This window comes from Amblyomma maculatum, chromosome 3, assembly GCF_055883805.1.
Source record: "Amblyomma maculatum isolate TAMU_Amacu chromosome 3, ASM5588380v1, whole genome shotgun sequence".
Classification (NCBI taxonomy): domain Eukaryota; kingdom Metazoa; phylum Arthropoda; class Arachnida; order Ixodida; family Ixodidae; genus Amblyomma; species Amblyomma maculatum.
The window spans coordinates 152,435,062-152,450,960 of record NC_139346.1 but is presented as its reverse complement, the minus strand read 5'-3'; the positions used below and the strand labels follow the sequence as shown (position 1 = coordinate 152,450,960).

At 46.9% G+C, this 15,899-nt stretch overlaps 1 protein-coding gene and 1 pseudogene across 1 annotated transcript in view; one reads left to right on the top strand and one right to left on the bottom strand.

Annotated features, from left to right (window-relative positions):
* Positions 1-8,919: 8,919 nt before the first annotated feature.
* On the bottom strand, positions 8,920-9,867 carry LOC146196494 (small ribosomal subunit protein RACK1 pseudogene; annotated as a pseudogene).
* Positions 9,868-12,081: 2,214 nt separating this feature from the next.
* The window catches only part of Pex2 (peroxisomal biogenesis factor 2), a 32,372-nt gene continuing 28,554 nt past the window's right edge, over positions 12,082-15,899 (top strand). The window contains exons 1-5 of the mRNA XM_084598246.1: positions 12,082-12,310; positions 12,501-12,548; positions 12,941-13,018; positions 13,113-13,175; positions 15,676-15,873. Of these exons, the coding sequence (XP_084454372.1) occupies positions 12,507-12,548; positions 12,941-13,018; positions 13,113-13,175; positions 15,676-15,873 (381 nt within the window). The 5' untranslated portion in view covers positions 12,082-12,310; positions 12,501-12,506. The remainder of the gene's footprint in view (positions 12,311-12,500; positions 12,549-12,940; positions 13,019-13,112; positions 13,176-15,675; positions 15,874-15,899) is intronic.

The window sequence follows — 15,899 nt, the reverse complement described above, 5'->3', positions numbered from 1 at the left end:
ATTGGTAGGAGCATGCGGCAGATTTGAAGCAAACCTATCCAGAAAGGCCCTTGATTTTTTTTTTTTCCTTCGCGCTGGCACGCTCGGCACGCATAATTCCAGAACATTGAATATAGTTAGTACCGTTCCTCGACCTATTTCTTCATTTCCATTTATTCATTATTTCTCTAGTGCGAAATATTTTACTATGTCTGCTTGGCAGAGTGATTCCTTCAAGAATCAACATGCCGAGCACGGTAAACTTTCAGCAGGGACTGAACTTTGTCTCTTCTCCCTCACTCCTTCGATAGTCGGATCATCTGAAATGTGCAGTAACCGCCGCACACAGTTCCTTCTTTGAAGTAGCCCACTGAAATATTTTCTGGTTACCTAAGAAAAAAACTAAGTTTCAGGCTCGAGGCTTGATGCTCCGTGGCTTGTTTGGTGCGGTCAGATGTCAAAAACTGATTCTGTGTACTGGTCAGCGGAGTAATACACACGTCGGGTATGATGACCTATTTCTTTTGTCTTAAAATAAGCAAAGCGACTATGTATACTACGGTTTAGTTCGCATGCCTGCGCCTCGGCGTGTCTGTTACGTCACAGCCGTTTTTGGAAGGCTGAAACCGTAACTGCACAGTGTCAATTTCAATTGTAAACGATTTATCGCTTTTTCGCGCAATGAGCGTGACTTCATGCTTGGTTATTTGCTGCGCATCCGTCCACAGACAAAATACACAACGGAGAATCGGTGTCTCTACTAGTTCAAAAATCTCAACAGCGAATAAACAAAATGTTATTACATCTATGGTACGATAGGAGAAGCCACGTTATCTAAAACATGATAAACTGACGCACGAACGAGGAGCAAAACGATCTGCCATGCTACTTGTGCGGTCACGTGAATCCAACACTGTCGCTGCTCTTTTAGGTATGAAATGTCCTTAGCCCCGTTGTCACCGAACCTTGAAGTGACGTCGAGCCAAAGCCGATAGACAACATCCGGGAACCGATTTTTTGGGCACTGGTTTTCCGCCATTCGTGAGCCGAAACTCTATCACGAGGGCACCAAACGAGATTTAACAGATTTAAAGAAACGAGTTTTCCGACGTTACAGGGTGGGGGCGGCGGTCCGTGAAAAAACAGCTTCCCCAAGAATGGCGCCACGATTCCACTCATTCATGCGCGGAGAAGTTTGAAGCGCTTTCGGATATTTGGAATCAAGTCTGCCACTGTGCTGCGCGTCATCACACGGCGCTTCTTCCTTTGGCAGGCGGATGTATACACGCTATCCACTATAAACACGCTCGGAGAGCACTCGAACGCGCTTCTACATCGTTCTACATTCCAATGCCGTCACCGTCATTTAAGCTGAGCAATGGAGTCTGATTAAAACTGAGGTAAGAAGCGTCTTACAAAAAGTGATCGCATTGACAGTTATACGTCACGGCAGAAAGCTGTTCGCCTCTGCCGACAATGTGCTATGCCTGCAACCATTTTATGCCTATATCTACTCTCGATTACGGGAACTATTTTTGTACAGTAACGACGGAAGCAAGTATATAGTAATTTTTTTATTGTAGGCGAGCACTGGCAGATGAAATATGCCTTCGATTTCGGTAGTTGTACAGCCGCGGTAGCCACGGTCGTCCTACTAAGCAAGTTGTGTGACAGCCACTAGATGGCGCTAGTGGTGTCTCGATACTAAAACCCCTTGATGTTTTGAAAGTAGCGACACTCTAATCCTTCGCGGCGCATTCCTCCTCGTTTCTCCTCGCCCGCCAGCCGCCCGCGCTGCACACGGCACTCTTTTTCACCCAAGCGCCCGCCGGCCAGCCGCGCCTTTGAACGCTGGCGTGCTTTTTAAGCACCGTTTACAGCTTCGGTAGTGGAAGTAATTCTCATAAACGGTTACCCAAGCGATTAGAATGCTGAGAAAAAATTCTGTGGATTTTTTTCTTTTTTTTAAGGCACTTAATTTCTAAATATTTCCCAGAAGAAAACATTCTTCTGCGGGTGTCATTTACGAAAACCGTCTCTGAAAGGAGATGTGATGTTTTGCGGCGTGTAATCAACTAAGTAGTGCTCCAGGCATAAGTTAATGCGTATTAAGCTTATCAGTGCAAGACATCTAACGGTTTGCTAGTGTTTATGGCGGCGTACAATAAATTAGTTGTAAGTGCTGTGCAAGAAGATGTGTTTAGTTTCCTGATGTGAACGCAGGTGCATGCAGTGAGATGTGCGGCGCAGAAGTGATGGACTTAAAAAAACTTACAAAACTGACAGTTCAAAACACAACACAAAAAGCAAGCACAATTGTACAAAAGCAATATCACGCTATTAATGAATCGATTTAGTGCGGCTGAAAAATGACCAACACGGTACCAAGCATGAACTGCTTACGATTTCCAGACATGTAATGAAGCCGATGCTACGTGGTGCAAGGGCCAGCACATTATTTGGAGCCGAAACTCTCCAGTAAAAGGAAGTTCAACGCACGGAACGCAGTTTTCTTAACGTTTATTGTCTCTCCTTCACCCTTTGTGGACGTTCTGAAGTTTTTTTTTTCCTTGGTGCACTTTACCATTGAGCCCCTTCAGTTTTATGTTGCAGTAAATTGAAAGCGGATTGAAATAAAAAAAGTCTTTTCTGTTGTGAACAAAATTTATTTCGACATGAAAAGCGAAATCCTCACGTTAGATATTAACTACACAGTGGCTGTAAAATTTTAAAATTTATCCCAGGCAGTGGCTTGCTGCTTACGAAAGATATTTGTTTTAAAAGTATCACATAAAGGTCCTTTGCTTCGCAAGCAATGAAGCGTCTACACATCATTTAATGCTTGAAACAGCAACGCGCATGCCAATGCTTTTACTGGCACATTTGGAACTCTCAATAGAAGATCTTTTAGCCGCTTCACTTTTCACTAAAATTTCCATGCGCAGTTTGCCGAATATTTTAACAATGTCTTCAAGTAAGTTATGGCAAGAAGGAAAGCATGTCTGCGAAGTTACGCTTTGGGTAATGGCTTCACCTCCGACTCATGTACAGAATTACGGATTAGCTCTTCCTTATTAGTGCGGAAGTAGTTCTCTGCTATTTTTATCACTTCAATCACCCCTTGCGATGGAGTGGTCAAAGACTGCTGGTGCTTTGAAAAGTTTTTGAGCTCTATCAGCGTCGTAGAGCTGTCTCGTTCAATCAGAGAATTATAGCAATTCTCACACTGTACTCGCTTCACAAGTTTTGAAGCAACGTAGCCTGATAGGTACGTTAATGACTGCTCTATTTCAGGGCTCAGGTCAAGAATATCATCGGGCGCTTGAACAGCATCTGTGTCGCTTCTTGCTTCACTTGTGTCGCGTAAATGTAATAGTAAATAATCTTCCTCCTCGGAGTAGCTTCCTGATTTGCTAGGCTTCAAAAATTGACCTAGTGTTGCGTTCCTTAAGCTACATTTAAACTCATATAGTCTCGGGATGGGGTTTTTGGCGCGTAATGTAGAGAAAAAGTTTTCAAGCCCATCCTGGCCTAACCTGCTCAGGAACACATAATGAAAGTTGTACGTTTTGAGAAGGACGTCTTGTACTTCTAGTGCTGTTATTGTCGCTAGTATAATTCCCGATTGTACAGGCTTCCAGACAGCATTTTTTTCACGTCCAATTTGAATTTTAGAGAAGAGCTCGATTATCATTTCCAAAAATGCTACACTGGAGTCATACTCCTCTTGAACTGCGTGGCTAAAAGCTAGCTTTGTTGTCCGTGACGTGATCAGGCGAAACCACCTGAACACGGTTTCGATAAACCATGCAGTAGTAAGAGCGTTTCTCGGAATTTTTCCTCTGTCTTGAAGCAAGCGCAAGCCTGAAGCTGTGTCATTATGGAAAATGGAAAAAGCTGGGCCTACCTTCATTTTATCGTAGTGGCTTGGATCAAGACAGGAAGCATTTAGGTGCGGGGCAAGTTTTATATCATCCGTTTTATCGTGCCTTACAAGTGCTTTAATGAACTCAAAATTCACGACATTAGTTGGAAAGTTATGTTTTTGCACAACTTCTTCGGGAAGGTAGATGAGGTGCCCTTTAGTCAAATGATTTCTAAGATTTTTTAACAAGTGAGGTACATCGCAAAGAAAAACAACGTGCGCAAGGTCTCCTTTGCTTGAGTGGGTGAAAAATGGCGCGCGAAGAACGAAAAGCTTCACAAAGAATGCAAAAAGCGCGCGTGTAACCATGGCGACCCCGGGGACAGCCAGAGTGACCAATTAGCGCGAAGCGGAACGCGCCGCGCGTCTGCGCGCGGCGTCGCGCAGAGGTGCCCGTCGCGCGGGGGTCTGAATCCGAGTAGGTGGCGAGGAGGTGAGGAGAGGAGGTGATGCGGTGGCGGCAAAGTACAAAGCGTGGCGGTACTTTCTCTTTATCGAGGGACTTTACTCGATACCAGCGCGCTACATCGAGGCACCCTAGTTGCTACTAGAGTCACTGGAAAATTTTCAGTGACTCTAGTTGCTACACAGTAGAAACGGTGTGAGCTATCCTACCTGCTACACAAGCACTAGGTTCAGTCATTGATACAGTCAAAATTATCTGCTGAAAATAAAGAGCAAATGAAAGCCCTGAGAGCAGATGTAAAGTCGGCGGATCAAAAATGCAGGCGGTATGTCAGTTCACTGGACAGAGACATTGATGCGCCAGTAGCACAGCTAGACGCCAGTTACAGGACAGCCCATCAGAGACCTGCAACAGCACGTCACGGATTACGTGGCTGCCACAAACCCCTGCCTTTACGTCAACAGAGGCGCGGAATCCCCTTTACGGTTACCCGCCGTACCTCTATGAGGTTTGAGGACACAGTGAAAAGTTAGGCCGGTCAACCCGTGAAGTACGTGTGACAGTGTGGAAGTGAGGAATAAGTTCAAGAAAGTCACTTTTTCTTTACAATCAATTGCATATTTATAGCTAGTAGTCTAAATTACACTGCATAATAATCGAACAAAACAAACCGCCATTACTCGATAGTGATAAAAGACGATCAACTCGGTAAATGACAAGATGGAAAACCGACGATGAACAAACACTGCGATAAAAGAAGACTATAAAGGTAACTAAGCAAGTGTTACCTTTATAGTCTTCTAGTAAGTAGATATAGTAAGTAGAGCAAGCATTACACAGAAAACACAGCGCAAAATTCTAAGCCAGATCAAGGTTTAGACAAAGGCTAAAACAATGTTCAATTAACCGGGAGTCTGTGGTGAAAACGAATTCTCACGGCTTTCTTGTTCGATGAGGCGTCGTACAGTCGCAGAGTTGATCGCTAGCGGCGGCCGTACAAGATGTGAGGAAACGACGAGTTGATCGCGGGTTCGGTAATTAACACCTTCCTAGAGCGAGCGGCTGCGAGAGTGGGCCGTGAGACTGCATCTCCCCAGAGCGCACTGCCGCGGGCGTGCTGTGGTCTGCCTTTTAGAGCGCAGCTCTTTGGCTCCCGTTCCTGGGTTTCGCGTCGTCGGCATCAGTGTTGCAGTCGGCAGCGTCGGCCTCGTAGCCATCTCCACCCCCCCCTTTCATCCCCCCAGTTCGAGCCGGCGCTTCGGCAACCGGAGCCTCGCAGGAAAGGGGGGGGGGTTCTCTCAGCGGTGAACGATGGGGGCAGGAGCGCGCGCAGCAACCGGAGAACACGAGGAAAGGAGGGGGGAGGGGTGGCTGGAGGCAGCGCTAGCAGCGACTGACTGATGCCGCAGCCGCCGCTAGCGAGTCAAGACAACGTGACTGCGTAGATTGATTGATTTATAGGAAGGGAAAGGCGCGGTAACTGCCTCACTTGTTTTCTGTGGACACCTCAACCACGCCGTAAGGGAAGGGAGTAAGGTGGGAGTGAAAGTGGAAAGAGAGAAAGAGGAGCCGTAGTGAAGGGCTACGGAGTAATTTCGATCACCTGGGGATCTTTAACGTGCGCTGACATCGCACAGCACACAACGCCTCTTCGTTTCGCCTCCATCGAAACGCAGCCGCCGAGGTCGGGTTCGAACCCGGCTACTCCGGCACAGTGACTGCGTAGAACACCGTCGCCGTCATGCAGAAAGAGGAGGAGGGGTCCGCACCCCCTCTTCCTGCGTGGCGGCGAGGGTGCTCTCTGGTTGCCGAAACGCGAACATGGAGCGTTTTTGCCGCGTCAAACCGGCGTTTTACGCCCGACGGCGCGCACTCGACGCCCCGCGTCAGAAAAAACGCGCGCCGCCACCGATCTGGCCCTGCCAGATATTTGACGCATGACGCGCGTGCGGCGCGGCGTCCTCTCGAACCGGAAACGACTGTCGACGCGAGCCAATAGGAGCGCGGAAAGCTGTCATTTCCGGTTTGAGCGGCCGCTGTCAACATGGCCGCCACCCCGCCGGGGTGGCGCAGTGGTTACGGCGCTCGACTACTGTTCCCAAGGACGTGGGATCGAATCCCGGCCTCGGCGGCAGCTTTTCGATGGAGGCGAAAAGCAACGCGCCCGTGTGCTGTGCGATGTCAGTGCACGTTAAAGAACCCCAGGTGGTCGAAATTTCCGGAGTCCTCCACTACGGCGTCTCTCATAGCCTGAGCTGCTTTGGGACGTTAAACCCCGCAAACCAAACCAAACCAAACCAACATGGCCGCCATGGTTGACGAGGTATGGGGCAGTTTGGCCGCAGAAATGTGATTATCGTAAAAAAAAAAGCTTAATCAAGCACGGAATGTCGCTTTTTTGTGAGTATACGACCTACTCTCGGATCGCTGTGTGTTTGTTTGCTCCCTGGAGTGAAATTTGTAAAAATAAAAAGAAATCCGTGCCGCTGGTATCCGAGCGGGTATTTCGAAGTATCTTCGTTCATTCGAGCGCACCTATGTACGTTTTCTACATTTAGCACAGTAGCATTCGAATCAGCACTTTCGGGATTTTACCACAAGGGACAGCGTCGCTTCTCTCACGTACCTCGCTCTGCGGTTATTTCCGCTCGCTGATGCATTTGCTTTCGCATCGAGGGATCCGCGGCGGCGCCATGCATCTCGAGCTGGGTGTCGCGTCGGCGCGGCAGTTTTCGACGCGCGAAAATCGTGGAAAAAAACGTCGCATGTATTCCGGCCTTTATTGCGCCCAAAAACAGGGGACTAGTCTAAGGACCGGTTGCGCTGGCTTAGAGGAGGTCGGCGGGGATTCCTTGGGATGTCGCGGCTTCCACCGCGCGCTGGATAAGCCAGCGTTGGTCTGCTGGCTCGCAAGTGCGCAGGAGAGACTCCCTCGTCTCTGCGGTGTTTGAGTTGTATGTGTTGTATTGTGTACAAGTCTCGCTATCAGCGGATCACGGTGCATCCCGTTCTCACTCGCTTCACTCGCTAGCGGCGTCAGAGTCGCTGCTATCTGTTCGTCGCGCAATGTTCCTATGGACCCGCGCGCTGCTTCCCGCAATCTTCCGATAACTCAACTGCCCTCTTTATTTCTCCGACCACAAAGCTGCTTTCATGACAGCCAAGAACTGTTAGTGGAGTATTTTTTTGATGGAATACGTGTGAAAAATTAAAGAAAAAAAAGTTGTTTGTAAGTGTACATGTAGAAAGTAACGTAATCGTGGGCAATTTTTATCCCGTCGGCTGGTTGCGCTGCGGCCCATCGTCAAGGACGCGCGCTAGCTGTCCGGTCGCTGCGCAAGAGAGTCATGTCGAAGTATACTCGGAGCAGCGGGGAGATCCCGTAACTTCCGCTCTATATGTGGGGCAGCATGTGACAGTCATATTCAATCTGCTTACAAGTGCATGTCAAGGCCTGGATTTTTGTTTTATTAGTCCTCACTACTTGCTGCAATCTTTCATATAAGGAACCTGCGCTGCCCAAGGGGCGCGCTTAAAATCTGGGGTGCATTATTAAAATCAGACACCCAGCGCCGCCTGGTTTCAAAACGAGCACGCCGCTCGTCTTCAGCATGGCTTGAACCTAGTGATAGAGCGAAAGTTGTGTGTTGCAGCGAATTTTTCTGCGGACATCTGGATTTAATGTACCGCTGTCACAACGTTCGAACGAACCTTCTGTCCTAGCAACTCGCTGTTGTCGTTCGCCTCTACCAACTACCGATTTACCTGTCTTCTTTTTCTACTTTTTTTTTTCTGTCTCCTTTTTTTCTTCTTCTTCTTAGAAACATAGAAACCACTGCAGTTTACTACAGGGATCACAAGGCTCTGTTCGTAAAATCTTTACAGCCTGAAAGAGATCAATGAAATAAACATCGACACCGGCTTTGTGTCTTAGCGTTGCACCACGGCGGAACATACTCCGCTAGAACCTTTTATGACCTCCTGGTAAAAAAGGGAAGCCTCAGTACCAATACAATCCAATCTAATTATGTCAACAGAGCTATCGCCCAACATTCGGTTCAGCAGCGTTAAACCATTTGAACCCCTTTTTGTAGGCAAAACAGTGGCGTCTGTGTGTTGTGCGATGTCAGTGCACATTAAAGAACCCCAGGTGGTCGGAATTTCTTAAGTCCTCCACTACGGCGTCCCTCATACCTCGAGTTGCTTTGGGACGTTAAACCGTACAAACCAATCCAAACTCGTTTTTTTTTTTTTTCTTTCGTGCTGGTGTGCGCTGAGAAGCTTCATTTTTGATCGCAGGTACATTCGGCATTTTTGACCTAAGTTTTAAAAAAGTTTGAGTGGTTGAGAGGACTGAGGCAGCGATTATTTGTGCGCGTGTAGTCTCAGTACATACCGCTTCAAGGTCTTTTTAATTTCGGCCGCTCCTGCACATCCTTTTCATGTTGTCAACTATATAGTCTCGTAATCAGTCATAATATATTACTACGAGACAACGAGCAAATAACCCGTTATGGTTTAGGTCCACTTCATCTTTTGCGCCCGCTCTCATGAAGGGCGCGGCAAAAAACGGGGTTTTATTTTGTTCCACTCAGATCTTGCATCGTGCTCAGTGGGTGGTCACCTGCCAGACCCTGATCAGGTTGTCCGTGTAGCCGGCAAACAGTGTCTGTCCGTCATTGGACCATGTCATCGAGACGCATTGTGGCAGTTCAGCCTTGGCACTGGTCGTCATCACCTCAGGCCTCAGTTCGTCCACCAGGTTCTTGTCTTCTAAATCCCAGATGCGGATGACAGCTCCAGTCGCCACACACAGCCAGTAGCGCTTAGGACTAAAGCAGAGGTCATTGATGACGTCCTGATGGTCCAGGGTGTATAGTCGCTTGGTGTCATTCAGATCCCAGAGCATTGCCTGGCAGTCCTTTCCTCCAGAGGCACACAGCGTCCCATCAGGCGACACGGTTATAGTGTTCAGGTAACCCTCGTGGTCTGTATCATGCGCCTTTTTAAGCTTGCAGTTAGTTAAGCTCCATACCTTAACCGCGGCGTCCCAACCGCAAGATACAATGAAGGGATTGCTGTTGTTCGGTGAGAAACGCACGCATGAGACCCAGTCATGGTGCGCATTTTCAATGGTGTACTTACACTGAGCTAGTGTGTTCCACAGCTTGATCGACTTATCCCGGGAACCCGAAACAATTTGGCGGTTGTCGGCTGAGAAAGCCACGCTGAGAACGTCTTTTTGGTGGTCTTCAAAGCGGCGAGTCGTGCGCCCAGCTATCAGGTCCCAAAGCCGCAGAGTCTTGTCCCACGAACATGACAACGCGTACTGCCCGTCCGATGACATTACAGCGTCGGTAACGAAATGACCGTGCCCCTTGAGGCGCCTCTTCGGAATACCGTAGCATGCCTCGTCTCCGGTGAGCTCCCACAGGATAAGGGTCTTGTCCCGCGACGAAGACAGCACCGTGTTAGGAAATCTCAGGTTCGTTGCGATGCGAGTGACCCAGCCATTGTGGCCCCTAAGGGTTCCCTTCAATTCCAACTGCTCGGACATCACGAAGAAACTGCTTCTGCTTGGTAGTGACAATTGATTCCAGATCCTTCTGCAAGAAAATTGAACAGCTCAGCTTTGATCTTTGAGTATGAACGGCGAACGCCTGGTACGAGCAGTGCGAGCGCGCGACGCGAGCCAGTGCGAACCGCCAGATGCTGACGCTGATGCTGATGCGGCTATTCCCATTTGCAGAGGGGGATCGCAGAGTTCTGGACCAGGCCAAGAGATAAAAATAAAAGGATAGAAAGCAAAAAGGAGCAAAAAAAAGGGGGAAATCAAGACGCCTGAACAGAGAGAACATCTCGACAAGCACAGACACCAAGACGCAGAGCGTAAAAGGCGGCACATATAGCAGATGGAGCCTTTGCAGTAGCGTCGCTAGGGTCACCTGCACCCGGTGCGGAGGCACCGGGTGCGGGTGACGTAAAGGCCCGTCATGTAACTGATCATATCATTCGACTGTCAGAAAGTTCCCCTGCGACCCAAACATTTGGAGCAGACTTCGTGAACGACGTTTGGACACATGTGTGGCATGTGTGAAAGATTGTGGCCGCGTTTTACTATACTGATCATCGGCTCGTCTTCCTTTCTGTGCATGAAATAAGCCCTAAAATGTAAGGCACTTCAACCACCAGTGCACGACGCCGACGCAGGGATTCCGGAAGCACTGGGGTTTCAAGACTTCCATGGCATGCTAAGCTATGAAACAGTGGAAGCAAGAGGCGACTTGAGGATTGGTGGAAAGGCTCAAGGGAGTGGTGTTGGACTGCGCAGAGGAAATAATCAGTTAACATAAAAACTATTGAGCACTCGACGTATTACGGGCTAAGTGACACTTCTCACCACCCAGTTAAAAAGGACATGCTTATTCCTACCTACCTACCTACCTACCTACCTACCTACCTACCTACCTACCTACCTACCTACCTACCTACCTACCTACCTACCTACCTACCTACCTACCTACCTACCTAACCTGCCTAACCTACCTACCTAACCTACCTAACCTACCTGCCTACCTACCTGCCTACCCACCTGCCTACCCACCGGCCTATCCACCTACCTACCTACCTACCTACCTACCTACCTACCTACCTACCTACCTACCTACCTACCTACCTACCTACCTACCTACCTGCCTACCTACCTACCTACCTACCTACCTACCTACCCACCTGCCTACCTACCTACCTACCTACCTACCTACCTACCTACCTGCCTACCTACCTACCTACCTACCTACCTACCTACCTACCTACCCACCTACCTACCTACCTACCTACCTACCTACCTACCTACCTACCTACCTACCTACCTACCTACCTACCTACCTTACCCACCTACCTACCTACCTACCTACCTGCCTACCTACCTACCTACCTACCTACCTACCTACCTACCTACCTACCTACCTACCTACCTACTTACCAACCTACCTACCTACCTACCCACCTACCTAACCTACCTTACCTACCTACCCACCCACCCACATAACCTACCTACCTACCTTACCTACCCTACCAAACATACCTACCTACCTACCTACCTACCTACCTACCTACCTACCTACCTACCTACCTACCTACCTACCTACCTACCTACCTACCTACCTACCTACCTAACCTACCTTACCTACTTTACCTACCTACCTTACCTATCTATCCAACCTACCTTACCTACACCTACCTTACATAACCTACCTTACCTACCTATCCAACCCACCTTACCTACCTACCTTACCCACCCACCTACTTACCTACCTACCTACCTACCCACCTACCTACCTACCTACTTACCTACCTACCTACCTACCCACCCACCTACCTACCTACCTACCTACCTACCTACCTACCTACCTACCTACCTACCTACCTACCTACCTACCTACCTACCCACTCACCTACCTACCCACCTACCTACCTACCTACTTTCCTTTCCGTGCTCCATGTCGTGCTCCCTTTTACTAGGTTTTCTTTCTGTTTTGTGTGTTGTTTCACCATTGCCTTTTTTTCTTCTTCTCTTTTCCTTTCACCAGTTCTTCTCCTTTCACCTGTGCACCAGTTCTGTGCCGACCCGTTTCTATCGTTTCTGTTTCAAATGGTCCTGAGCATCATCATCATTAAGCAGATTCAAAGCAAAGTCAATGGTTCTAGGCGCTATATCAATGGCAAAGTCATGGCAAAGTCTCGTACTGCAAAATTCAATGACCGAAATTTAAATTTGATTAGTAATTATTAAGTGTAATTTAAGACCAATAAGGTTTAAAACGCAATGCTTTAGTAGTTTTCAGAGCGTAAGAGGGTAAGAGGGTCAAAACCGGGAAAATTACGACCACCTTTATTTTCACCGATCACGTCGCGTCGGAGCCGCCAAACAGCACTGCAACTGGGGCAACTTTGCTTTGCCGTCGGTAACTCATCTCGTTTACGCGAATCACCTGCTAGTAAGTATATAATCAAGCATGTTCACACCATTAAAGATGTAGACTTGTCATGCTTAGTATGCCTGGTGTGTCGGCGGCACTATAGCGGCAGCCGTCGGCCAGCTTCGCTAACGAAATTCATTGCGTGCTCGTCTGCTTTCATTCTGTCATGCTGGCATCTCTTAATATTTGTGGGCCTCTCACATTTCAGCCTGAAATGAGCACAGAAAAGCCTGTGATCGGCTCTCGGGTCAATCAGGTATGTTAATTACTGTTCACAGTGGCAAGGCGAACTTGCACCTAAACTTCCGCGTAGCATGTGATCTGTGTGTAGTTTCTTTCGCTTTCTCCTTCCAGCAAACAGTAGCTAGGCAAGTTTAGCTTGTGACACTGTAACTGTTAAAACTGAATAAGTTCCTAATTGAGTCCAGGTAGAGTCAACTAGAGACTTCCTCATAGCATCTCCCTTTTCGAAAATAGCTTGACAAATTCGGATTTCCAGCTGAAGTTGCACCTTGCACCGTAAATTCTTTTTCTTGGCCATGATTAAAAGCCTGAAACATCTGGAAATATTATGTTATTATTGTGCTGCGCATAATAGCAATTTGCTGAGTTTATACTCGGTTTCATGTGGTGGCGTACTTCTTTCAGCTTGATGCTGTTGAACTCGACGATGAATTGTTCTCGTTGTTCAAGAACAAGCTCAATGAAGTATTCAAGCATGCCGGCGTAAGTGTGCTACGTAATCTGGCATTGGTTGAAGTGGCCTAATTGTGCTGTAAGTTACGTGTGTTTAGGTCCTTTACGACGAATGTGTTTGCAGGGAAACTTTTATCCAACCTTTGAACCTGAGGTCAAGGCGCTGTTGAAAGCAGTTCTCTATGGCGTGAGTACACATTTAATTCTATCGTACGCTTTCTGACTGGTACATCGTCTCATCAGTATTTCATTCATGTGCTGTACAAGCTGAAGGCTGCGTGTAATTAGCATTACATATATACGTAATTCAGAATTATCTATCATAATAACTGCCATCCTCACCGCATATCAATATGAATGAAATTTGATTGTTCATTTTGCTTCTTGTTTTTGATCAGTTCAGCTCTGCTGAAAGCAAGGACCAGAAAGCTCAGCTTTTAAGGGGGCGTACAGCTTTCAGGTAAAGATATTTTTCTCGATTGATTTGCAAGAATTATAGCTTGAGGAGCGAAGTTGGTGCATAGTACCCAGAACTGCGGAAACATGGTCAAGGGAGTAGAGGAGGAAGTTGTGGCTGAGTGTGAAAGAGGAAGTTCGGATTACGTTTCTATTACAGTTGGCAGTGTGCGCCTGTGTTGCGTTTCTGTCTATGTATTTGTTACGTTGTGCCACAATTCTGGGTGATTTGCAAGAAATTCATTGAGCTTATTACAAATAAACGACCGTTACAAATAATATGACTAGTCTTACAAAATTAATGGTTATGTCTCGGGAACATTTTTTTTTTTTCTGATAGACATTTGCTTTATTGTGAAAAGACCACAAAGTTAACAAATTGCGGCAGAAAGTTGGTTCAACCTACATCACATTTCTACTAGAATGCTACAAGTCGGGACATGCCTAGATTTTTTTTTCCCCTCAAAACATGAATCTTGAACATTGAATTATTGTGATGCAGTTGCTGTAGACATATATAAATTAATAAAAATAATTTAAACAAAATATAATTTACGAAGTTTCAATACCAAGGAAATCCTATAATATGGTTCTAGAGGTAAGCAAAGCAAACATGGTCAAAGGGAACGAAACACGTTGGAAAAAATGGGTCGTTCAGAATGAGCGAGAAGCTAATAAAACTGTATTTAGATAAAAATATATTTAAAGTTTAGCACACCTTAACGTAATTACTTATGAAGGCACCACAGTTGTTGTTCTTGGTGTCATTTTTAATGCAATACTTCTTGGCTGCCTCTTTCTGGGCATGGCGTTGTTTCCCGCTAGTTGTAGTCATCTCTTGCATGCTAGCCACCGTGCACGAACAACTCAACGACACATCCGTTGCATTGACTGATCAAGCAAATTAATTTCCACACACACGCAGCCAGCAGAGCCTGAAAAGTTTGGATGCTTGCTTATGATGCCTTCTGCGATGAAGTAACATGAAGTCACTCACAGTAGTCTGCAAAGATTTCTTCTTACCATGCCTGGCTGTTAACTACTTTTGCTTCTGGCTGTCATAACAATGTGCCATTTTGTAGTTGTTAACAGAGCATCGCTCTTTAATCACAGAAATCTAAACCCAAAACCTGCACTTCGTCATTGAGCTGTCAAAGCAATATATTCTGTAACAATCGAGCAAGTGTAGCCAACGCAGCGCAAAGCAGATGCCGCTTTATGGACTCCTTCCTATGTAGAGATCACCAGTTTCTAGGTGCTGCAGTGAAGGATGCCAATGTGCTGACAAGCGGCAGTTGTATGGCGAGGCCTTTAAAATCTTATTTTTTGAATTTCTGCCTCTGGATGTGGCGCAGTATGTTTGAAGGTGAAGAAATAAGCTTTTTGACGAGCCCAAGACAGTGTAGGTTGATAGTGGTTTCAATTTTTGTACCTTTTTAAAATATGCAGCATACACGACCGTGTTAGATAAAATAATTTGTGCAGTACTTGACGGTAACTTACAAACAGAAGCAGATACTTCTACTTTTGGAAAATGGAACTTCTCATAATTATTTGGTTATTTGGACATCAGCCTCTGTCCATGCCTCTCTAGGCTGGGCAGTTTCTTCCTTTCCTTTCTTCCAGGTACTGAACACCAGTCGCCAATACAAAGTGTCACCTACTAGCATCAGGGCTCAAATATACTTTCATGCCTAAGTTGCAAGGAGGTTCCGTTCTGTCAACACTATTTTGTGGAGGACCTCCTCTGGAGGGCATTCACTGCTGCATTCTTGACTTGGTAGTTCCTTGAAGGCACCTACCTTCAGTTCTCTTGCTCTTGTATAGCACTCTCATAAGCCAGACGTCACCATGGGAGTTTTGGCTTATGATGTATGGTGGCAAACCTAATGGGGAAGGGGGGAGGGCTAGTTCTTCTCTCTTGTCGAGAAAGTTTCGATGGAAAAATTATATGAAACCCCATTTTGTGTCGAGAAATCCATCAATACATTGCTTGCGCAAATATTACTGTGCCCTTTGCTACCACCCCTTCCAAGAGGCAGCCAAACGCTTAAATCGCTAAGTACAATAGAACCATCTCTCCTCCCCCTTCTCCCTAGTAAAGCTATTGCAGGGAAATTATAGGTTGTTTGAATCAATAAATTTTAAGGCATCTGATTTTGCTAAGGGTTCCCATGTAACAGTGCCCTCGTGAGCTTTGCTCTTATGCCGTATCCTGCAATTACTTTCAGTTCACTGTTTATGAGTGCGGAGCCACAGTGGGACAGAGGCTGCTGGGTCTGGAGTACTTCACAAATGGGATGAGTCTCGGACGCATCACCAGGCGGCAAACGCTGGCTGTCATACTTCTCAGCGTTGCCCTGCCTTGGTTCCGGGAGCGGTGCCTTAGAGTCCTCCTTCGATTTGCTCCTGCGCGGCAGCGTAACAAGGTGTGTCAAAGGCTCGTCTAGAGACA